The sequence below is a fragment of the Rhincodon typus genome, chromosome 9, assembly GCF_021869965.1.
Source record: "Rhincodon typus isolate 14 chromosome 9, sRhiTyp1.1, whole genome shotgun sequence".
Lineage (NCBI taxonomy): Eukaryota > Metazoa > Chordata > Chondrichthyes > Orectolobiformes > Rhincodontidae > Rhincodon > Rhincodon typus.
The window spans coordinates 82,028,382-82,054,718 of record NC_063340.1 but is presented as its reverse complement, the minus strand read 5'-3'; the positions used below and the strand labels follow the sequence as shown (position 1 = coordinate 82,054,718).

Below are 26,337 nucleotides of genomic sequence, written 5' to 3'. Positions count from 1 at the left end.
GTCTGCAGAACAACAAACCAGCTCGGCGAGCCAACCAACCTCAACAGATATCTAAGTGCCCCATGATTTCGACAAATTCTATGGAATCTTCTCCTCAACTCTCTTTCTCCAAGGGCAACATTATTCCTCAATTTATTCTGCAACTCAAGTCTCACATCGTATTCGTGAATCTGTTCTGCACCAACTCTAAAGCCTTTCAATCCTTCCAAAAGCCTAGCGTTGAGAATTGGACACCAGCTCAGTTGAGGTCAAAACAGTACTCTTAAAAAAGGTTCTTCAAAACTTCCTTTCTATTCTACCCTATGCTTCAAATTTTAAAAACTATACATTTTTTTCAACCAATCTCCCAATTTGCCCTGGAAGCTTCAATATTTTGTGATGCCACGAGATCTCTCTGTTCACGCATCCCTTTCAGAACTGTACCATTGCCTTTTCTTACGGTTCCCACCAAACCTATCAGTTCACGTTTGTCTGCAATATATTTCATTTCCCTGTGTCAGCCCATTCAGCCAGTCTATGTTCTTTTGAACTTTATCACTTTTGTACTCAGTTCACTCTTTCAGTTTGAGTACTGCAAACCACTTAAAGGAACAAGCACATATGAACTCCTACAAACCAAAAATCTCAAAAGTTGTCTGTTCACCTGCCAACGTCATGCTACTGCTGCAACCCAATTATGTCAAGTTATTGGCTTATCATTAACAATTCAGTATAATCTTTTATAATCATATAAAAGATCTGCATAACCTTTTATTTACATGTAGCTTTTTTCATTCACCTCTTATTTCCAGTCTGTGTATATGTATGAGATAACAAGGTGTAGAGTTGGATGAACACAGCAGAAATTTCTGAAGAAGGGTCTAGGCCCGAAACGTCAGCCTTCCTGCTCTGATGCTGCTTGGCCGGCTGTTTTCATCCAGCTCTACACCTTGTTATCTCAGATTCTCCAGTATCTGCAGTTCCTACTATCTCTGAAGCAGTTCCAACTCTGATCCCTGAGGCACACACTAGTCATTAATCACCAACCAGAAAAGTACTCATATTTATCGCTTCCTGTGAGTTAACCAATCCTTCATCCATGCTAATACGTTGCCCATAACGCCGTGCACCTTTATCTTATGCAGCAGCCTTTTGCACGGCACCTTGTCAAACCCCTTTTGGAAATCTAGATACACGCATTATCCACCGCGCTCATAATGTCTTCATGAAATTCCAGTAAATTAGTTAAACATGACCTGCCCTTCATGAACCCATGCTGCGCCTGCCCAGTGGGACAATTTCTATCTAGGTATCTTTCTAGCTCTTCCTTGATGATAGATTCAAGGATTTTCCAAAACAGAAGTTAAGCCAACTGGCCTATAATTCACCATCTTTTGTCTACTTTTTTTAAACAGTGGCATCACATTTGCTGTTTTCCAATCTGCTGGAACTGCCCAAGAGTCCAGCGAACTTTGGAAAGTCACCACAAGCGCATTTGCTTTTTCTCCTGCCAAGTCTTTTAGCACCCTGGGATGCATTCCATCGGGACTAGGAGACCTATCAGTCTTTAGCTCCATTAGCTTGCCCAACACTACCTCTTTCATGATAATGATTGTTTCTAGGTCCTCACCTACCTTAGTCTCCTTGTCATCAATTACTGGCATGTTATTCGTGTCCTCCACTGTGAAGACCGACACAAAATACCTGTTCAATGCCTCAGCTATTTCCTCATTTCCCATTACTAAATCCCCCTTCTTACCACTAAATGACCAAATGTTTACATTAGCCACTCCTTTTTGTTTTATATATTTGTGGAAACTTTTGCTACCTCTCTTTATATTCTGAGCTAGTTTATTCTCATAATCTTACTTTTCTTTATAGCTTTTTTTTGTGTGGCTTTCAACTGACCTTTAAAGTTTTCCCAATCTTCTAGTTTCTCACTGGTCTTTGCCACTTCATATGCCTTATCTTTCAATTTGATAGCCTCCCTTATTTCCTTAGACATCCATGGCTGATTACCCCTTTTTCTACAGCCCTTCCTTTTCACTAGTATATACTTTTGCCTAGCACTTTGAGCCTACTCTGCTTTACACAATGATAGTGTCCAATAATCCCTCTTTGTTTTTAAAGAGTGCATGCACAGCAGTGACTTCTGAAAGTGAATGAGTCAGTGCAACGGTGTGCATGGAACCTCGGGGGAACCATGGCGTGACTGTACAATCCTGCAGCTTAGAGGCGGTGTTGGTAGTGTCACACTACACAATGAACAAAATGTTCAGGGTTAAAATGGAATTTGGTTTACACTAGGACAATGCAGTGATCAGTCCTCTCAGTGCTGTCAAAGATAGATGCATTAGCAACAGGCAGATTGATGTGGAATGTCCTTTCTACCAGTTGTGCTTTCTTTAGTAGCGTTTAACATGGAATGGTGAAATTTCATCAGCTGAGGGAGGATAATTTGTTAGTAATGTTTCTTGATGCCATGGGACTTCATAGGGTCTACAGTCAATTCTGATAATTCTCAAAGTCACTCTACTTTCAAATGAACATCCCAGCAGCCCAACTCCTTTGGTCTGTCCTTCTAGGAAGGCAAAACGTGCTAAACAGAAATGGAGATGCTTGGCTGACTCCAAGCACAGTCACGGTACAAACCCAAATATTATTGGGAATGACTTCATACAATTGAACAGACTACCTACACCTTCATCACCTGTTTAATTAACACTCTTTATATCTAAGCCATAATTGAATAATTCACCTGGAAGCTTCTCTTAAATGTTGCAGCAGTTTGGTACAACTGATTGAATTGTGTGAACTAAACATACCAGGTATGGATGGCAGGATTCATTTCCCAAAGTGCATGAGCAAGTTCAGGGTTTTCTTTTTGACCATACAATATGAATTACTGGTACATACTTTTTATTTCCAGATTTACTTTTTAAGATGTGACTCAAATTCTCTTACTAGATATAGTAGAATTTCAACACATTCTCTGCATCATTACTTCAGGCTTCCAGGTGGCTGGTCACCCTGCTATAGGGAGGATTTTGTGAAACTGGAAAGGGTTCAGAAAAGATTTACAATGATGTTGCCGCATTTGAAGGGTTTGAGCTATAAGGAGAGGCTGAATAGGCTGGGACTACTTTCCCTGGAGCGTTGGAGGCTGAAGGGTGACATAAAAGAGGTTTATAAGATCACGAGGGGCATAGATAGGGTAAACAGACAAGGTCTTTTTCCCAGGGTAGGGGAGTCCAAAACTAGATGACATAGGTTTAAGGTGAGAGGGGAAAGATTTAAAAGGGACTTAACAGGCAACTTTTTTATGCATATCATGCATAACTTATATCATGTATGGAATGAGCTGCCAGAGGAAGGTAAGGAGGCTGGTACAATTACAACAATCAAAAGGCATCTGCATGGGTATATGAAAAGGAAGGGTTTAAAGAGATATGGGCCAAATGCTGGCAAATGGGACCAGATTTATTTAGGATATCTGGTCGGCATGGATGAGTTGGACCGAACAGTTGGTTTCTGAGCTGTATATCTCTATGACTAGTCCAGAAAGACAATCATTTTCAAAGCAATCACCAGAGAGTGATGAGCCTGTGGAATTCTCTATCACTGAAAACAGTTAAGGGCAAAACATTAAATGTTTTCAAGAAGTTTGATATAGTTTTTGGGCTATCAGAATCAAAGGTTATGGGGAGAAAGCAGGAAAAGGGTACTGAGCTGGATGATCAGCTCTGATCATGTTGAATGGTGGGTGCAGATTCGAAGGGCAAAATGGCCTAGTCCTGTTCCTGTCTTCTATGTCTCTACGTTTCTACTACCTCACATTACCATTCTGATTTGCAAGAGGTAGCATTTTGTATATTTTTATTAATATGACAAATGAAGTTCTCATATACTATGACACCATGCAAACAAAAGGTTATTAAAATGACTCAGGTATTCACTGCTACTTCACAAACTTAAATGCTCTTAGCTCACAACCTACCACTTACAGACATATACACTGGAACCTGTGTTGCACGCACGTACACATAGCCACGACACCAGTACACCAACAAATAGAGTCAATGCAATAATTCTCAATGGAAGAAAATTCTCTTAGACTGCATTCACCATCAGGCGACACAGGACCAACCAGAGTACTGGACTGTCAGCCAAGGCCAGTGGAAAACAGACTTACTTTTAAATCTTGCATAATAAACTGTGTGCGCACTATCTGCAACTTTTTCTCCTCCCATTTTTGTAACAATAATAATAGCAAATGAAAAGAAAATAATGTCTCTTACTTTCTGGAGCCTGTAATAATGAACAGGCACATCCTCCAAAAGGCAAGCCTCTTTAATAAACCTCAGCAACCCCTCTTTCTGAGACAGGCCACGGTGCTCTCTGTGCATTTCTGGAATGTGCTTCAAAATGTAGTCACAGCCCCTTTTGTTAATTACCTATGTACAACAAAGCAAATATTATTCCAATTTTTTGTTAAAGCTCTAAGTGTCATAATTAATATAGTCATGTGGGCCGGAAAATATGTCTGTCATCTTTCATTGCCAACACTGCAATGCTTCATCTCTACAGATCAAAACAATCATCATTCTTAGTTATATCCAGTTAAGCACATGAACTAATAGTTTTTATTTACTTCTTTTAATGAAACAGATTATTTTAAATATTTATTTGCAAAAGTTGGGAAAAACTAAAATGGAATGACTAATAATTATGGAGCTCATTAAACTAATTCTGGTGCTGCCAAATTGAGTACTGCCATCCTTTCCCTCTCTGAGTGCAGCTCAAGCTGTGAAAAGCAAAATGCAATCAAGCATTCAACTGTAATTTTGTTCAGCAGTGTAATTATAAATGTTTTCTTTCACCCCCCCCCACAATTTGGAGAGAACATTTCAAGCTAACAAGACAACAATGACATTTGGCCATTTTCTGGTCTATCACTAATAGATACATTAAAAGCATCACAAAAATCATGTTAGATTAAATGGGTCTACATTTCTTGCCCCATCGTGTCCAGATAATAAATCCCTTTGTAATTCACCACTTCAAAAGATTTTATTCTGCTATCATGCTGTTCAAAGTCACCAGCTAATGATAGAATTTTTTTTTATTACATAGGATGATAGGAGAGTATGGGAAAACATTTATTTAAAGAAAAGACTCTAGAATTCCAAATTGTTTCTATTTCACAGCAACATTACAGATGGAGTACAACACTGGAGTAAGGTTTTCCCCAATGTTGGAGCTCAACGTGATGGAAGCACCTGGAGGAGGGGCTCTCAAATCTCAAGTTTAATGCCTGTGGAATGCAACTCCACTGTGGTGTAAGACTTGCCTTTAAAAGTGCTCCATGTGGAATTCCAAAACATAATTCACAGCATCTGCGAATATTGCAATTACATTCTGCATACCGAAGTTTAGATTATTAAAGTATATCAAAATCAGCAGTGGTCCCAATACTGACTACTTGGGAACATCACTGAACACTTCCCTCCACTCTGATGAACAACATGTCACCATTACTCTCACTTTTGGATCATTGTACGACATGATGTGCAATAGCAATATGTCAAAAATCTTTTTGAAATTCCATATACACAGCATTAATCACAACCAACTACCTTCATCAACCTTCAACAGCCCCTGCATTTAAAGAACTTAAATTAGTCAAACAAGATTTATCTTGAACAAAGCCACTCTTTTTTATTTATTATCAATAATTTTCCATATGCCAAAATAATCTTTTGCTGGATTATTGTCTTGATAAATTGCTCTGTGATTAAAGCAATGGTCTCCGCTATTTCCAGCCTGGAGCCTGCCTGCTGTCTGGGCATTGAGTGTCTGTACTGCACTTAGGAGGCTGCTCAACTCAGCTAGATGCTTCCTACTGCGAGTCTGCTGTATCTATATCTTTTTATTTAAACTATACCTTATTCATAAAAATATCTATCTCCACACAGTCACAAATGCACTTTGGTTCTGTACAGTAGCATATCAAGGAAACAAACAAACATGAGAGTTTAACTTTCCAAACAAACTCAAGGCATTTCTTGCTTTTACAAGACTATATTTACGTGCATTTGAGGAGCCGGGGGTCCGATAACTGAACGGACCCCCATTTAACTTCAACAGGAAGACGTCAGACAGTGGTCTTTCTCCACTGCACTTTGACAGCTGCTGTCCCAAGCTTTAGTGTGTCCCTCAGCATGTAGTCCTGGATCTTGGAATGTACCAGTCTGCAACATTCAGTTGGAGTCAATGTCTTGTTCTGGAAAACCAACAAGTTTCAGGCAGACCAAAGGGCAGCTTTCACCAAGTTGAGAGTCCTCAAGGTGAAGTTGATAATTGTCTTGCTGTGCATTCCAGGGAATCTACATCTTTACTTCATCTCAGAGTAACTCTTTCTCATTCTCAGTAAACTCTTTCTCATACAGAATACTGATCTCAGCTCTCTGGTATAGCTCTTGCATTCCTCTTTTCTTCACATGTGACTGTTGATGTCAGAGGTGCTTCATCATGTATATACTTCATCATTAACACATTAATTTGTATGATACACCAGATATTCCCTCATCACTGATGTTAAGGCTGTAATTGCTGGGTTTACCTTTCTAACATTCTTTTAACCAGTGGCAATGTCACCCAAGTGTTCAATTAGATCTACATCCGCCCTACACCAGAAACAAAACTCACATAAAACTTAGCAATGTCTGCATTTTCAGGATTGAACTCTGACTCAGGCCCAGTATAACTCCCTTTTTTTATGACATCAAACCTGGAGAATGTCACTAGGCATTGTTGGAACTAAAAAAAAATACCATTCATTGCCTGGTCATATTCTGAGTGTGAACAAAACAGTTCCGCTTTGAAACAGGGAGGGAAAACAGGTTTGTGGGGAACTGCTTTTTAAAACACCATTCTATATGACCACAATGGAATGTCCAAAGTCAATGCCAAATAGTTGCATCTTTAATTCACTCACAAACAGATATGAAACCAATAGAAGCAAAATAGTGCGGAAGCTGGAAATCCGAAACAAGGAGAGAGAATGCTGGAAAAACTCAGCAGGTCTGGCAGTACATAAGGAGAGAGAAGCAGAGTTAATGTTTTGAGTCCAGTATGACATTTTCAAAACTGAAAGGTGTTGAAAATTTTTTTTTCTTGCGACAGATATGAAAGCAACTTGGCTATTGACTGATACTTTCTTGGTCTATCTAGTCTGTTTTTAGAACAAAATTGTGTTACTGGTTTATTCTGCAGATTTTCCACTAAATCTGCATCAGATATACTTTCAGAACATCAAAAATTCCATGGGAATAGATAATTTTGTCTCTGGATGCTTTGTAGAGGAAGTTTGAAATCAGTAAAATGATACTTGTTCTGCTTCCCCTGTTTATCATGTTACCACTGCCCCTTTCCACACATGGCCCAAAAAGGAAGTTCCTGCTCCTCTCCTAGCTTAGCTGTTGTTCTCAGGTGTTCCTGCCCATTCACTGTTGCCATCATTTTTGGGTATTACCTACAAAAATGAGGCCAGCCACTCTCCAGGCAGTTCTGGGAACCACTCTAAAGGTTGTTCTGACACCTTGTTAAATTTAGTCACTGACTACCCGTCCTCAGGGGGCCAGGACAGACATGGTCTTTGCGTTAACTTAGGGATGGTTGTGGTGATGGCAGGGCTGAAGAGTTTCCAGGAGGAGAGCTGGAATGTTTCAAACAGGGTGGTGTCCATAGGAACACAAGAACAGGATTAGGCATTCAGCCCATTGTACCTACTCTACTACTGAATATGATCGTAGTTGATTCAACACATCAATGCTTTTTACTCACCCATCTCAATAACCCTGTATACCATTAGTAATCAGAAATCTATTAATTTCCAGCTTAAACATAGTCAAAACTGAGCTTCCTTAGTTCTCTGAGGTAGAGAATTCCAAAGGTTCTCAACCCTTTGAGTAAAAGAAAAATTCTCCACAGCTCAGACCTAAGTGGCAACCCTCCCTTATTTTTAAGTTGGGCCCCCTGGTTTTAAACTCCAACAATTTGGGGAAACATCTTACCTGCATATACCCCGTCCATTCTTCTAGGTATTTGTAAGTTTCAATGAGATCATCTCCATTGTGCTGTGCACAAAAGTCCCCAGTCCAGGCTGAAAGACCAGCCTTCTCATCACTGACCCATTGCTACATTCTGTTAACTTAAGAACGAATATTCACCAGTGCTGGTGAGGAAAGATTTTTTTTAAACAAATCCTTAGGGGAAAACTGTGTAAAATTTCTTGCAATTCTGGTCTAAGGCAAAACAACCCGTTACACTCAACAGTTCCCTTCAATGTATCTTTCACCTTGAAATATTCATTACACTCTTTTTCAATAAAAGCTTCATTTAATTTTATGTCATGTACCAGTGAGTAGGTAGCAATTTTCTTTTGTTTGCATGACACAAAGGATATGCGTCAGAATGTTCTTGCTCCGCTGGCATGTGTCGTGGGGGAGTGATATTTTGTGTAATTTTTAAAACTGTGTTTTATGAAACATTGGATAAATTATCTCTGAGGTTGCTAACTTTATGAAAGGTTGTGGTGTTTTCAAGGAATTAGCTATAGTTGTTATGTTTGAAAGAATCACAGTGTGTGGTTCTGGGTCAGGGACAGGGTTCTGAATTGGATGATCAACCGTGATCATACTGAATGGCTAAACAGAACTGAAGGCCAGAATGGCCTACACCTGCTTCTATTTTCTACGTTTCTATGTGCAGTGGATTGTATATTTTTGATGACAGGGGCCAACAATATCAGGTAGCCACGAAGAAATCAAATAACAAATCAGAAAACCCTCATTTAGCCAGAGAGTGGCAAGAAATTGGCATTTGCTACCACAGGGATGCAGTTCATGTGAGTAGCACAGTGGAAACTAGACACAAACATTATGGAGAAGGAGAACAGAGGGTTGGACTTAGATGAGACAGGATAGGAGGAGGCTTAAAGTGAAGCATAAGCACCGGTAGGTTGGGCCAAATGTACTGTTACTGTGCCGTCAATTTTATGTTATTCTACATAATTACACAGTGCATATTTGTACAAGCTGATATTTCTTCTGAACTGAAAATATGTTCTTTGTGCCAGACATGGCTTACTTCTTGATTTAATCGGAAGAATATGCAATTTGTTTTCTTGAGCTACAATCTTAAAACTATGAGACTAATGAATGACAAGGAAACCTGAATTTTTTTTGGTGTGGGTAGAATATGGCTTGAAAAATTTATAAACTGAACACAAGTTAGTAAGCTACCAGTTTATAGAAGCAAGCTGTTTGGTGTGATTCTTTGTTTTATATACACTACAAGTATTTTAGCTAAGAATATATAAACTGCACTAAGATTTTAGAGTAGATTTGTCCCAGGATCCTCGGACAGGGAAAGCAGAGACAAGCACGGGAATTCCTAGAAGCCTGGTACTCCACTAAGAAAGCCATCAATAAACACAGAGTTAGACCCCATATACACTCCATTGTGAAGGAAAACTGGAAGTGAGGTAATCCAGCTCAACGGACACCAGAGTTTAAATAACAGGCGGGAAAACACAACAGTGTTTCATCGGAGGCTGCACTGATGATATTACCCAGCAGGGTAATGAAACGTCTGCGGAACAACGAACCAGCTCGACGAGCCAACCAACCACAATAATCTGAGCTATTATACTTGTTCTCACTTTCATTGGGTTTGCAATATAATGCTGCCTGGTCCAAATACCAACTGTGCAACATCCAAGACATCTTCAGACGCTAGGAAAAGGCAGCCAACAGGTGTATCTCAAAAGAATATTTTCTCCCAGTCAATAACATGTTAAAAATGTTGTAACTGCACCCCACAATAATGAAAATAATGAGTTAAAGTAACAAACCAAAATCAAAAAAAATTAACCTTACCCATTGAGGGAAGTAATGCTGAGGCTCAAAATATTTTCCGGTGTGCACACGCTTTCTGTAGTTGCCCAGATCAGCCTGCAGAGCATATGCTGTCAACAGAAAGTAGACTTCCTCTTTACTTGTGCACCGTGAATTTAAAACTTGCTCTTTCAGTTGGCAATAGTAGAAATGTCTGGCTTTCTTGTCACTGCAGGGATAGGAGAGTCAGGAAATGAGCTAAACAGCTGACGATACAAGCTACACACATTCTGCTGACATTGTTTCAAACACGGAATTGTAACCTGGCTCATGAACACGGTGGGTAACAGAGCTACACAAGCCAATGCCTGGATAATACTGCACTGTGAAAACTGATCCTAATTGAAACCGTGACAGGAGTCCCACAACTTGTAAGAATATATAATGGAAAGCAAGCAGGAGTGGCGTGAAAATCAGTCATGAACATATCTCTTTATTCCTGTACAATGGCCACCCCCAACCCTGCTTATTGGGTGTCCACCTGAAAATGCAAGCGCTCAGCATAGGTGGAAAGTATTGGTTACCTGCAGATCTGAATGCTAACAGGCAAGAGACACCTTTGCAAGAGCTGAAATTGGAGAGGAGTAGCCAATAAATTGATGGAAACAAAGGGTCAGATTTGTGTTACAAGCATTTCATCCATGCTCCCTCCTCCCTCACATGTAGCAGCAACTAAATAGTTCTTCTAACTTCACACCAGGGAAGAACCCTGACATTACATTTATTTTCCCATCCACCAGTTGTCTAAAATGAAGTGCAACATTATCATTCATTTTGCAGACACCAGTTTGTTTGAAAATTAGAATGCATCAGTGGCTGACACAATCAATACGGTGTGGGTGCTGGAGGAGCACAGCAGGTCAGGCAGCATCAGAGGAGCAGGAAAGTCGACGTTTTGGGTTTACACCCTTCATCAGGGCACAATCATTACTTTCTACTTTACTTGCTCAAAATTATTTGACCTCTATCTTTCTTACTTATTTACTTAAGTGCCATTTGGCAAAGACATAATGCTGAGCAATCACACAACAAACGTATGTTCAAAGAGTTGCTTCGTACTACAGCATATTACCAGAGAAAACAAACTTTTTGTCAAAGCTTTTTGTCCTGTAGTCATCAGGACCATTTGCAACAATGTCGATAAATGGAGTTTTGGAGATGGGTGATGAGGGCAAAATTCCTACATTTGCAGATGATACTGAACTAGGGAGAATAGTGAATTGTGAGAACAATGCTGAGCAACTATAGAGGGATATTGAAAAATTGGCCAAATGGGCAGACAGCTAGCACAGGAATTTCAATGCAGAGAAATGTGTGGTAATGTATTTTGGTAGAAGAAACACGAAGAGACAATACAGGCTCAGTGGTACAGCTTTGAGGGGAGTACAGAAGCAGAGGGACCTCAGGTTATGTGCTTCATTCTCTGCAGGTGGCCAGGCAAGATAAAACAGTTGTTAAGGATTATAGGATCCTTGGATTTATAAATAGAGGCATTGACTGTAAAAGCAAGGAAATGATACAACATCTCTACAAATCATTGGTCAGACCACATTTGGAGTATTGCGTTCAGTTCAGGGCATCTTATTTAGGGAAGGATGTTAAAGCCCCGAAGAAAGTGCAAAAGAGATTGACTAGAATAATACCAGGAATGAGGGATTTTAGACACAAGGAAAGATTACAGAAATTGGGTTTATTCTCCTTGGAGAAGAGAAGATTAAAAGGTGACCTTACAGTGTGCGTTCAAAATTATGAACAACTTTGACATGGTAAAGAAGCATATTCTGTTTCCACTAGCTGTTTGTCAGTAACTCGGGGTTACAATCTCAAAACTGTCAGCAAGAAAGCTGGGAGTGAGATGAGAAGAAACTTCTTTACTCAGTTATTAGGATAAGAAATGCACTGCCTGGGAGTGTGGTGGAGGCAGATTCCTTTGGAGGTTCCAAAAGAGAGCTGGTTATGTATTTGAAAGTGATTAATTTAGAGCTCTACGGAGATAGAACTGGAGAATGGGACTAGCTGGATCGTTTTTTCAAGAGCCAGTACAGACACAATGGATCGAGCGGGCTCCTTCTAGAACAAAAATTAGTACAGCATAGGAACAGGCTCTTCAGCCAACCAAGAATGGACTGACAAATGATGTCTTTCTAAAGTAAAACCTTTTGCCTCTACGTGATTGGTATCCCTCTATTCTCTGCCTTTCATGTATTTGTCAAGATGCCTCTTAAACATTGTTATTGTATCTACCTTCACTATTTCCTCTGACAGCACATTGCAGGCATTATGTAACAAAAATTTGCCACTCACATCTCCTTTCAACTTACTCCCTTTTACCTTAAGCCTATGACTCATTCTAACTGACATTTCAACCCCGAGAATAAAACTGTGGCTATCTATTCTAACCATGCCTGTCATAATTTTGCAAACTTCTATCATGTCACCCCTCATCCTTCACATTCAAAGTGAAAATAAACAGAGTTTGTCCAATCTCTCTTCATAGCTAATATCCCTCCAAACCATACACAGCATGAAAGCAAACCCTTTGTCCACTGATCCACATCAGTCAGATTTCTCAAGGTAAACTAGTCCCACCTGGCTGCGGTTGGCCCATATCCCTCTAAACCTTCCCTTTTCATGTACCTGTCCAAATGCCTTTCAAATTTTGTAACTGTACCTGCATCTACCACTTCCTCTGGCAGTTCATTCCATATACACACCACCCTCTGCATGGAAAAGGTGCCCCTCAGGTCCCTTTTGAATCTTTCCCCTCTCATCTTATACATATGCCCTCTAGTTTTGAGCTCCCCAACCGTAGGGAAAAGGCTTTGCTATTCACTTTATCTATGCCCCTCATTATCTTATAAACCTCTGTAAGGTCACCTCTCAACTCCTACGCTCTAGGGAAAAAAGTCCCAGCCTATCCAGCCTCTCCTTATAACTCAAATCCTCCTTCTGGTAACCAGAGCATACGCAATATTCCAAATATAGCCTAAAGTTCTGTACAGTTGCAACATTACTTGCAAATTTTTATACCCCTCCAAATTCTTACCTTGCCATATGCCTGCGTGACCACCTTATCCACTTGTGTTGCCACTTTCAGGGAACTGTGGACCTGTACACCTAGATATCCTCTGTATGTTGATGCTACTGTGGGTTCTGCAATTTACTGTGTACTTCCTTCCTGCATTCAATCTTCCAAAATGCATCACCTTGCATTTGTCTGGATTAAACTCCATCTGCCAAGTCTCCAGCCTATCTATATCCTGCTGTATCGTCTGGCAATCCTCCTTACTATCCACAGCTCCCCCAGTCTTTATGTTGTCCACAAACGTACTAATCAGACCACCTATATTCTCCTCCAAATCATTTATGTATATTACAAACAACAGGGGTTCCAGCACTGATCCCTGCAGAACACCAATCGTCACAGATCTCCAGTCAGAAAGACACTCTTCCACCATTACTCTGTCTCCTACAACCGAGTCAGTTCTGTATCTACTTTACCAGCTCACTGCAGATCCCATGTCACTTCACCCTTTGTATCAGCCTGCCATGAGAGACCTTGTCAAAGGCCTTGCAAAAGTCCATTGGATAACATCGACCACCTTGTCCTCAATCATCTTTGTCATTTCCTCAAAAAGCTCAATCAAGTTTCCCACACAAATGCATGCTACCTGTCGCCAGTAAGTCCGTACTTTTCCAAATGTGAGTAAATGCTATCCCTAAGAATTTTCTCCAATAGTTTGTCTACCGCTGATGTAGGGATCACAGGCCTGTAATTTCCCGGATTATCACTGTTGCCATTCTTAAACAAAGGAACAACATTGGCTATTCTCCAGTCCTCTGGGACCTTGCCTGTGACTCCTGTAAAGAGCATACAAAGATTTTGTATGAGGCCCCAGCAATTTCCTCATCTGCCTCCCTCAGCATTCTTGAATAGATCCCATCTGGTCCTGGTGACTGGCCTACCTCAATGCTTTTCAAAATACCCAACACCTTTTTTAAATCAACATATCCTAGAATATTAAGACCCCACTTCCAAGACTCACCATCTACGATTTCCCTCTCCTTTGTGAATGCCAATGCAAAATATTCATTAAGGACCTCATCCACTTCCTCCAGCTTCACAAATAAATTTTGCCTGCTGTGTTCATCCAACTCTAGACCACGTTATCTCAGATTCTCCAGCATCGGCAGTTCCTACTATCTCTCCACAAATAAATTCCCTCCTTTGTCCTTGAATGAACCTATCTTCTCCTTAGCCACCCTCTTGTTCTTTATACATGTATAAAACATGTTGGAATTTTCCTTAATCCTGTTTTCCAAGGACATTTCTTGGCCCCTTTTAGTCCTCCTAACTCCTTGTTTAAGTTATTTCCTGCTTTTTTCATATTCTTTGAGGGCTCTATCTGTCTAATTTTCCTAAATCCTTTTTCTTTTTGACTAAGCTCTTAATTTCTCTTCGCATCCAAGGTTCCCCAATCTTGCCACCCCTGTCCTTCATTTTCACAGCAACACGCTGGTCCTGAACTCTAATCACCTGGTCTTTAAAAGAATCCCACATGAAGATGTGGATTTCCCCTCACATAGCTGTCCCCAATCTATATTCCCCAGTTCTTGCCCAATATTGTGGTATTTAGCCTTCCCCCAATTCAGTGATTTCACTCAAGGACTACTCTTATCCTTTTCCATAAGTAACATAAAACTTATAGAATTACGGTTACTGTTCCTGAAATGCTTAAACTTCGACCACTTGCTGGGATCATTCCCCAATACCAGTTTAGCGTGGTCCAATCCCTAGTCAGACTATTTACATATTGTTTAAAAAAAAACCATCCTGGACGCACCTAACAAATTCAGTGCTGTAAAATGCTATGATTCTATAATTCTAACAACTTTTTTTTATTGTACAAGAGTGCTGATTGGTTGGCAAGTGGATTCTGATTGACAGAGGCATTGCCATGAAGAATGCAGCATTTAATGATGATTGACAGTCAACTGCCAGGCTTTGTTTAGAATTCAAACCAGGTGGATTGACCAGGCGGATGTTTATTTTTCAGTGTGCAAAGATCAGGGCCCTGAATGTTAATACATGTAGCTTCCAGTAAGCACAAGTGCGCTGGTGCAACCCTGGCTAATCTTCCTCAATTGATTGTCAATATAAATGTTGGTTTACCCCATTTTTGGTACTTATTACAAATTTTCCTGATATATTTTGCCACAAATTTTTGTACTGCCTGTATCTTTTTTCAGCAATACCCAAATGCATATTTATTACCAACACTCTTCAGTTTCATAGGAAAATAATTATACAGCAATTATTTTGTTATTAAGGTTTGAACATGGAAAGTGTTCCGTGGAAATAGTCACAGAATAGATGCACTCACTTTGTTTTCAAATTCAACAACATAACAGGAACTCTGTACCTCATTACTTTTCCATTTTCAACGTAATACTGAACCCTGAAGCAAACCACGAATGGAGCACCAAACTTTTCATTGTTCTATTAAAAAAGGAAAAGGGGAACAAAGAAAGAGGCAGCGTCACTGGAACATTCTAATAGATTTCTGCCAAGATTAAAGCTCGAATTTTAACCTAACCCACAGCGGTAGGGGTGGGGTGGGGGAAGGGGGGCTGTTTCACATAATTACACAGCTTTACATCTGTTCACTTCTGTTTATGTTCTCTACTTTTATATACCTGGTTTGATTTGTAGCAACATTCTCAGCTACCATCACTTGCATTTATTAAGCACTTTTACCATTAACAAAACATATCACATTTGGAGATTAAGTCTCAAAAGCAGGACTACAGAAGGTGATTAAAGATGCATGTTGAAGCAACAAGTATTAAGATTCAACTGAAGTACCCAATTGCACTGCATGTTATACCCTCAGTCTTGCAAATTTGATTCTAGTCCAAAATGTGCAGTTGGGGTCAGTTAGCTTATAATCTCTTCCAATCTCTTCCATCAGGCAGAAGATGTAAAACTTAAACACACGTACCAACAGATTTAAGAACAGCTTATTCCTGGCTGTTATCAGACTTCTGAATGGACCTCAAATTTTAAATTTAAGTTTATCTCACTCTTTGTGCACCTTCTCCGCAGCTGTAGTATTGCATTCCTCGCTCTGTTCTATTATCCTTATGCACTTTGTATGGTATGATCTGTCTATACTGGACGCAGTAACAAAACTTTTCACCGTATCTAGGTACATGTGATAATAATAAATCAAATCAAAAAAGCATGTACCAACTGCACTGGTTTACAGGGAGGTCCTGCTCCAGGAACATTACCCCATGCTTAATGTGGAATTGGGCCCCTCAAGCTATGTGATCAATTGTCACCCTCTAATGTGACAACAATATCTGTGGTCTTTTGTGACTAAGTACTGTTCAAACACAGATACACAAAATTATTATGCCATCGAGTTCTCAATTTTTTTTAAGAAAAGTGCCTAGTGACAGTATTTTAATATAAACCATTTCAGTTACAAAACAAAACACACAAAAATCCACAAATCAGGCCAACATAGTAATTGAAATACAGTCACAAGTCACCATTGCCAAATAATAATAAAGCTTACTTTGCTCATTTCTTTCTTCCATTCCTTGGGGAAATATTTAGTGAGTTTCTGTTCCAAGTCCATGAAAACATGTTCATTGTCTAAAAATATGAAAGTAAACACTCTGGTTACTCAGAAAGAGTGAAGGGCAGTGCAGCCTAAATCACTGTGCAGCGTAGTGTTCCAATGTGAACAAAAAATGCAGAGGTCACTTTGTAAATAACAGGGGTGTTAAAATGCTCAATAAATCCACCTTGGCTGGAATGCTTTCTGCAACTGAATACCCTTGGCCTAGCTCCTATACAGGAGAATGAGTGACTGTGGCAGCAGTAGTGAATTGGGGAAGGCATGGAATTTGCAATTTTACCCTTTCTCCAAGGTATTGGCGGCCAGCGTAGCAAACAGCCATCGGCAGCCCCTGTGGAACTGTCTATTGTCAAAGGCAAACAGGGGGAAGAAAGAAAAAGCCCTTCCCTGTCACTCAAAATGTGCGCCACACTCAGTTGTCACCCATAAGCTATTTCTCTAAACCAGTCACTGCTTAACCTTTACTCAGTCCTTCTGCCAAGTAGTTTCCTCTGGTCTGTTGAAAACATTCTTCTTAATCCTAATAGTACAACTCTTTACATCCTCACTTAACTACATCAACTTCCATTACCCTTAGTCATTTCTGATTAAGCCCAGCAATACTTCTTTAAGTATTTAATGGTCAATTGAACATTCACTAGTTAGCATTAAAAACTAAATACTTTGAACTGTAACATAATTGTCACACTTTTTTTTGCATACTTTCCATTCCACTGATATTAATCACCAAATCTTAAATTATCCTCTTAGCAAAAAAATGCATACAAAGTTAGCTGTCACCATTTTGGCTGCTTCACAGATTAATAACAAATCCTGGAGAATCTCAACAGACAAGTATACATCTCATTTTTCTCCGGAACTTTTTCCAGAGACTGTCGAGCTAATGCAATTACATCCTGGCCTTGTAACAGGATTCCCTAAAAGACTATTTTGCAGCATGTCTTCTGCTTTTGTTTTCTAGCCTTGAGCATCATCTGTCAACAGGAGTTTCTTTTACACATCACTTTCCTGATGACACAGAGCTTTCAGCTGGTTATCCTATAGCCCGAGGGAGATTCATAAACAGTTGAGAAAAGCAGTCAGAATTGGAGAGCGTGGTTCACGGGAAAACACAAAAATGTACAATTGAGCACACTTCTGACTTGAATACAGATACACAAGCTCTCTTCCAACTATTCAGAATTCTAAATCCACAATCACTTTGAAAAGTCAATCTATTTTATCCAGGGAGAGAAGCAATTTCCAGACTTTCACTGCAAGTGAACTGAATGACCAGCAACTGTTAGTCAGTAAGCACTTCAAAAAACATAGAATTTGTGCAATTGAAAAAAAATAGAATTTGTGCAATTGCAAATATTAATTTTTGTCAAATTAAATTCATGCAAAGAAGTACAACACAGGCCATTCAGAAGGACCTATACAACATCACTGATTTTTACAGCACAGAAAGAGAGACCATTTAGCCCACCATGTCTGTGCCAGTCAACAAAGATCTGGGCACACTAACTCCACTTTCAAGCTTTTGGTCCACAGCCCTGAAGCCTAAGGCAATGCAAATGAATATCTAAATACTGCTTAAATGCTCTGAGAGTTTCTGAGCCCACCACCCTTTCAGGCAGGAAATTTCAGGCTCCCATCACTTGCAGAGTGGAAAGATTTCTCCTCAACCCTCTTCTTAGGAGTGACACAGAGATGTCCATAACGAGCAGGACAAGCACCCTGCCAGAGTGGCAGCTGAGATAACACAGTGTGGAGCTGGAGGAACACAGCAGGCCGGGCAGCATCAGAGGAGCAGGAAAGCCGACGTTTCGGGTCGGGACCCTCCAGCCCGGCCTGCCGTGTTCCTCCAGCTCCACGCTGTGTTATCTCAGACTCCAGCATTGGCAGTTCTTACTATCTCAGAGTGGCAGCAGAATGGACGCCACCGGATGGGAAAGGAATGTCTGGGAATGAAGGGGCAGTTTCAAAAGCAGGTCACCAACTGGGCTGGTGCAGAGATCACGATGGACAGGGGCCAGTGGCAGAGTCTTGCTGCCCATTGCCCTGCACTGGACTGCACTGGACTGGATTCAAACGGAGCAGTCTAACACAGCACAGAATTTTCCACCAAATTCCATCCTTCAGGACTAAAATTCGCTGAAAGACCAATAAATTTGAGCAGGTAAATCCCAATTCATGCATTTGAGAGCATGAAGCTTTCACTTCCCATGAACACTGACAGAAAAGCTAGAGTCACACTGACTTTTATTCCATCCCATCACGTCACTCTGTATTACTCTTATCACCATTCCTCTAGTTGCTGTTGTTACAAATATTTAACAAGTAAACTGACAGCACATTCAGCACTTTGAATTGCTTTACCATTAATCCGTGAAAGCTCAAACTTATTAAAGCACCTGATCCACAGGGGACAAAGATGGTCTCAGGTTTGATTACTACTTTAGTCAGCCGATCTCAACTAAGGCTGAAGTCTTGGGTTGTATCTAAGGCAGTACAGGGTGCTGGAATTAGTTAAGCTGGAGTAAGAGGTTAGAAAAAGGAGGGGACATTTAAAAATATCAGTCAGTGCTCCTGTTCCCATCACCATCTCCTGATCCTTACCCTGAAAGGGAGCACGCAATAATGTAACACAAGGTTGGAATTAGACTGTGTAATTATAAAATTATGTATTTCATAAAGGTGGCTAAAATGGACATAACTCTGAAAAGTGGTTCCTAGAAGTCACATGACTGTTCTTTTTGATTCAATACAGCAGAAAAAAAATACACAGGCAGGCTAATGCTTTAGCTCAGAATCAACCACAAAGTGATATGTTTAGAATTCAAATGAATTCGATAATGTGAGAATTCAAAGCTTCTGCGAGCAAAGAGACACAGAGAGAGCAGACTGGAAGGACAGCAGAGAGAATTCCAGCATAATTGGCCTTGCTTTATGGAATAATGATTGACCAAAGTTAATATAGCAACCATATTGCTTTGGTTGTGATAATACAGGAGGTGATACCATTTTGTCAGAACTTCCCAGGAAAGAAAAGTGAAAAACATCCTCAGAAAGAGTTCTCAGACATAGGGATGATAAGGAGAAAGGCAATCATAAATCAACTGCTGCTCTGCCAGAAAAGCACAGATGAACAAAATGCCACAACCACACAACCAATGAAGAACAAGAAACCTCCCCTCTCTCTCGCTTTCTCTCTCTCTGTTAAAGCCTGCTGTATTTACTGAGTCCACCTGTACACAAAATCTCTAACCACTCAACTACAGAAACCATCACATCTCTGAACCTGACTACAAGTTCACCTCAGAAAGGGAAATCTTCAAGCAAGTAAAGGCTTGCAACAGTAGCAGACTGATCTTATTTTTCTCTTTATATAAGATCTTTTATCTGTCCCAATATAGGAATACAACAACAGGAGTAGGCCATTCAGCCCACTGAACCTGTCACACCATTCAATACTGTCTTGGCTGATTTAACATTTCAATGCCTTTTACCGACCCCATCCCCATAACCCTGTAAACCACTGGGAATCAGAAATCTATTAGTCTCTTACCTTAAACACATTCAAAGGCTCGGCTTCCACAGCTGTCTGTGGTACAGAATTCCAAAGGTTCACAACTGTCTGAGTAAAAAGGCTTCTCCTCATCTCAGACCTAAGTGGCATTCCCCTAATTTTTAAATTGTACACCTTGTTTCGAACCAAGGGAAACATCTTACCTGCATCTATCCTGACAATCCATTTAAGTATGATAAAATAACACCTCATTCTTTGAAACACTGGAGAATACACACCCAGTTTATCCAATCTCTCTTCACAGGACAGTCTCGCCTTCCCAGGAACATGTCTGGTGAAACCTTCACTGCACTCCGTCTATGGCAATAGATTCTTTTTGTAGATAGCGGGACTAAAATTGCACACATTACTCCAGGTGCAGTCTAACGAAGCTCCTATACAATTGAAGTTAGACTTCACTACTCCTAGATTCAAACCCTTTTGTGATAAAGGCTAACATTCTATTAGCCTTCCTAATAGCTTGATGCACTTGCATGTTAGCCTTCCATGGCTTATCGACAAAGACACCTAGGTCCCTTTGTGCATCTACACTTTCCAGTCTCTTACCGTTGAGGAATACCCTGCTCATCTGATACTTCTATCAAACCTCACATTTCTCCACATTATATTCCATCTGCCATGTTCTTACCCATTCACTAAGCTTGTTCAAACTCTCCCGAAGCTGCCTTACCTCTTCCTCACGATATACACCTCCACTCATTATCCACAAATTTGGAAGTACAGTACTACACTTGGTCCCTGAATCCAAAATCACTGACATTGATAGTTGGACCCAAGTGTTAATCCTTAAAATACCCACAAGTCGGGCTGCCTTTTTAACTTTTTAATATTTGTACCTGTACTTTAGTTAATCATTGTACTTTTCTTTTTAAAAATCTTAGCAACTTTCATCGTTACTTGGTAATAAAGTAACCTTTGATCTAGCTTAAAACCAAAGCTTTGCTGTCGGTAATTTTAAATGGGAACACCCCAGAAGATAAAAAGAAGGCTGAATGAGAAAAATTCATGGAACACACTGGAAATGCCTGATGTGGTTGTCACACTGATCTAGAGGGCCTTATGATTGAATACTTAGGTTTACATATATAGCATGGCCTTTTGACTGGGAGATCAAAAGGATGACATAGCTCATTGACCCATATTCTACAAAGAGTTATCACCGCCAGGAGAAGGTAGATCACCAAAATTAAAAGGTACAAGAAGTCTCCTCCGATTAAAGGAACGCTATCTACATTCCAGACTTAATGAACATATCACTGAGCTTCATACTTGTGATGTGTTGTGACAGAAGAGAATAATTTATTTTAATAATAGCCGTGCATCTTGTTTAGCTTTAAAGAATTTAAAATTACAGCCTCAGTAACATTATATCTGAAGTTGTTAAGCAGTCTCTGATAGACAGATACTAAGTTGTCACAGTGCTTTGCGAATTCCACTTCCCTAGTGCAACAAGACTCAAATTCAAAATGTTGTCTCTTTCTTTCCCCAGAGTCACAGAATCTCTAGTGTGGAAGCGGGCCATTCGGTCCATCAAGTCTACACTGACCCTTCAAACGGCAACCAACCCAGGCCCACTGCCTACCCTATCCCTGTAATCCTGCAATTCCCATGACCAGTCCACCTAACCTACACATCTTTGGACTGTGGGAGGAAACCCATGCAGACACGGGAAAAAACATGCAAATTCCACCCAGGCAACTGCCCAAGGCTGGAATCGAACCTGGGTCCCCAGCACTGTAAGGCAGCAGCGCTAGCTACTGTGCCAACATTCCATCCACTCCTCTTATCTAACCTGACCCAATAAGTAATGCAGACCCAAAAGAAGCAATTTGCCTATAGCTCCTGTCCTGGTTAACAGAACCTGTGGCTGTGTTCTGTTATACTCCTGAAAACCAGATGTGGAAGGAAAAGCCTTTATTTGGAATACATTTTTTCCCAACAGAATGTAAGGCTGCAGGTATATTTCTCCTGACTCTACCCAATTCTTGTCACAACTGTCTCTTGACATGTGCTCAAGCTTTTTTTGCAACACTGCCTTACTGTGCAGGACTCCTTTTTAATACAGATATTTTAAAATCAGCCTGTAATAACACACCTCTGGAACAGGTGGGACTTGAACCCTTGCTCAGGGACAGGGACACTACCACTGCACCACAACAGTTGTCACTCTATGTGTTCAAGTAATAAACCAATCAATGGCCTTCCCCTGCACGAATGTAACTTCAGTTGACACAATGAACATGTCCTATAGCCTAAATAGATCCCAGTTCAGTTCCTGCTTTGTGCTGAGTACCAGATTGTAACTGCAAAGGGAATAGGTCTCAGTATTTGTGAGTTAAACAGCATTACAAAACAACCCGAGATCTTGTCACTGGTTGCTGAATAAGACAGATCCCTACTGAAGTTTTTGGCGAAGTCGAGATCTGGACTGGCTGTAATGTCCCAAACAAGCAAACTGCAAAACGCAGAAAGGCAACTCAAACTATGTCCTGGAAGGAGCCACGTTTGTGGTACTGTACACCCCAGCAAAAGGCCCAAAAACGGTCAAATTTATAGTTATACATTTCCCTGAATCATATCACATAGGCTTTAAAGTTAGATTGTTTTGGGAACTTTAAATTCAGCCCCTCACACCTACCGCACCATTTCACAAGATATCGGCTGATCTATACCTTAATTACACGTTCCAGCCAAGGGAGCCCCCCTCCGCCCCCACCCCTTGATAATAGGCCAAGGAGTTGAGAGAATGGGTGACTGTGCTAAAAACAGCCCATGTCATAACAAGACCAAATGTGGGGGGGTGGGTTTCTCCGCTTCTGTCTTATCAGTTATAACGGCGCCACCTTCAGCAGGGAGGCCTCAGAAACGTCCACCTTCTTCCTCAAACAAAAAAGGATTCCCCACTACTGTGTGGTCGACAGGGCCCTTTAGTCAATGTTTGACTCATCTCCCACTCTTTTACCCTCACCTCTTCCCTTCCCTTCCACACCAATGATAGGATCCCCAGGTCCTCACTTACCACCCCATCAGCCTTTGCATCTAATGGATTATATGGCACCTCCAATGGGATGCCACGACAAGACACATATTGCCCTCCTCTCCCTTGGCAGCATTTTGCAATAACTGTTCCCTCCAGGACACCCTGGCCCACTGCTCCTCCATTTCCAACACCTCCTCACACCCCCACAGCATCTTTCCGTGCGATTGCAGAAGGTGTAACATCTGCACATATATCCTCCACTCTCCAAGGCCCCAGACATACCTTCCAAATAGAGCAGCAATTTACTTGTACTTCATAGAATCCTTCAATGTGGAAGCAGGCCATTCGGCCCATCAAGTCCACATCGACCCTCTGAAGAGCATCCTAAGCAGACCCTACCCCCATCTCTGTAACCTTGTGTTTCGCATGGCTAATCCACGTAGCCTGCACATCTTTGGACTTTGGGAGGAAACCCACGCAGACATGGGGAGATTATGCCAACTCCACACAGATAGATACCCTTCATTCGCTGTTCACAGTGTGATCTCCTCGACGCTGGAGAGACAAAAAGCGGGCTGGGTGACTGCTTTGTAGAACACCCACGTTCTATCTGCAAGAATGACCCTAAGCTTCCAGTTGCCTGCCACTTCAATGCACCACCATGTTCCCATGCCAGAATTACTGCCACAGGCCTGTTGCAGTGTTCCAGTGAACCTCAGCACAAGCTTGAAGAACAACATCTCATTTTCCACTTGGGGACCCTGCAGCCTCTAGGACTCAATATCAAGTTTTCAATAACTTTAGAGCCTGATTCCATCATTCCAGGTTTTTTTCAGCCACCCCACATCTGGTCTTGTTATGACATGGGTTGCTTTTAACAGTCACCCCTTCTCACAAGCTCTTCGATCTATTATCACATTACATGGGTTGCTTTCAGTACAGATCTCCCAGTCTCTCCAATTCTAAACCTTATTATCACTTACTAAGCTTCTCTTCTCACCTGGCCTACTATCAACAATTCCCTTTCATATCTCTCTCTCTGTGAGCTCCATCTCCATCTGTTGCATTCCCCAACATAGTCTTCACTGTAAATATCACTTTTTCTGGCTGTTAACAGTTCTGATGAAGAGTCACTGGACTCGAAATGTTATCTGTGCTCTCTTCCACAGATGATGCCAGACCTGCTGAGTTTTTCCAGCAATTTCTGGTTTTGTTTCAGATCGCCAGCATCTGTAGTTTTTTGTATTATTTTAGCAGAGCAGGCTCTACATTTTGAATGATCTACTCCTGTTACTATTTTATAAGTTTTCAAGTATTTGAACTCAGTCATTATCGTACAGTTATAAACATTGTAGTGATTGGAACCAGGTGGATCTTATTGACTATGAGATCCTTGATTAGGGTTGATAAACTGGGCCAATCAGGGAGCCCTGGCTGACAGATTTTATATTCAGTGAGTCTCCTGACTCCAAGCTGCCTGGTCGTAGCCAGTGCACATGTAAATAAACGGTAACTTGGTTACAGGATATTGGCCTCTGTACAGTTATTTCTAACCCCCAATGGGAAATACTGGAATCCGACTATGTTTTTAATAAGTAAAACCCATAGAAAAATAAATGTTTAGACCAATCATAAACGCTACAGACAAACTGAGCAAATAATTATCTAATGCTACCATAAATAAACAAAATAAAACAAAGAATAGATCGGAATCATCCTTTGGCCATTTCACTCTCTGGAGACCCTCTTATTTTCTTACAAACAAAATTGGAGAATATTGAATCACATCTTACTTTGCACCACACTCAGACCAAAGAAGTGACCCTCCCTGATCTTCAGCATATCACAGACTTGATTGTAGAGATCCTGACCTGTAGCTTTTACCTACAAAATAAACAAACATGTCAGAGTCAGGGAGGCACAGTGCAAAGAGTTTCCTGGTCAGCCTGCCTCCAACTCTAAATGACACTAAAGCAGTACACACTCTCTGCAACTGAAGGAGATTAACAAAGCAGTCTAATACCCTAAAAACCTGAGAGAAAACAAAAACAGTAATTGGCAATGTGGAATTAATAATCTATACTAGTAATCATCGCTGCGAGCCCTGAGCAGTTATTACCATTTCAAAGTTTAGAAGGTACAGGCAACAGATTTAGGTGCTGAAAGTACTCATTTGCACCTTTATGTGTCTTCAGACTGAACAGATGCCCATGCTAACTTGAATGAGGGTTTCAGTCCAGCCTAGACGGCCAGCGTAATTAACCCTAGTGCCTGTGGGCTGTCAGGGATCCACGTTAATCAGGGTGTTCAGATTCCACTCGGTTCCTTCTGAAGGCAGCTCCAATAGTCAAAGTTTTACTTTTAGTTTTTATTTCTGCTCCTGTGTAGGAGCTATACGTGCACGTTCTGTAACAATCTATGTCTTTGGTACATAATAATGAATTCAAACATTGAAGTTGCTTGTTTATATATTTTTAACCTGATTGTTTAGGAACTCTGCAGTGGTCTTTGAGCATTTTCTTTCATGCAACAGAGAAAGAAGTATATACAATTTTATAGCATCTTGTTTGACCTTATGAGGCCGTAAGACTTAGGTGCAGAAGTAGGCCATTCAGCCCACTGTCAATATCAGACAATGCACTGGCTGAGGTTGCTGTGCTGTTGTGGGTAAAGCACGTGTAGTATTTTACTGGAAGCCCTCGATGCCGATATTTGGTGTTCAAATTGAACAAGGCTCTTCTCTCCTGCATTAGAAGTTCCAAATTTGAACCAAAAACAATTCATCTTTCCCTCCCCACCCTTATCTGCTTTCCGGAGGGACCACTCTCTCCGTGACTCCCTTGTCCGCTCCACACTCCCCTCCAGCTCCACCACACCCGGCACTTTTCCCTGCAACCGCAGGAAGTGCTACACCTGCCCCTACACTTCCCCCCTCACCCCCATCCCAGGCCCCAAGAAGACTTTCCACATCAAGCAGATGTTCACCTGCACATCTGCCAATGTGGTATACTGCATCCGCTGTACCCGGTGTGGCTTCCTCTACATTGGGGAAACCAAGCGGAGGCTCAGGGACCGCTTTGCAGAACACCTACGCTCGGTTCGCAACAAACAACTGCACCTCCCAGTTGCGAACCATTTCAACTCCCCCTCCCATTCCTCAGACGACATGTCCATCCTGGGCCTCCTGCAGTGCCACAA

General features: G+C 41.0%; 1 protein-coding gene across 1 annotated transcript in view; it reads right to left on the bottom strand.

Annotated features, from left to right (window-relative positions):
* The window catches only part of LOC109924193 (FERM domain-containing protein 6-like), a 74,126-nt gene that overhangs the window by 12,969 nt on the left and 34,820 nt on the right, over nt 1-26,337 (bottom strand). The window contains exons 3-8 of the mRNA XM_048600936.1: nt 24,933-25,023; nt 16,523-16,602; nt 15,362-15,438; nt 9,921-10,107; nt 4,140-4,433; nt 19-39 (exon numbers count right to left, since the gene is read on the bottom strand). Of these exons, the coding sequence (XP_048456893.1) occupies nt 19-39; nt 4,140-4,433; nt 9,921-10,107; nt 15,362-15,438; nt 16,523-16,602; nt 24,933-25,023 (750 nt within the window). The remainder of the gene's footprint in view (nt 1-18; nt 40-4,139; nt 4,434-9,920; nt 10,108-15,361; nt 15,439-16,522; nt 16,603-24,932; nt 25,024-26,337) is intronic.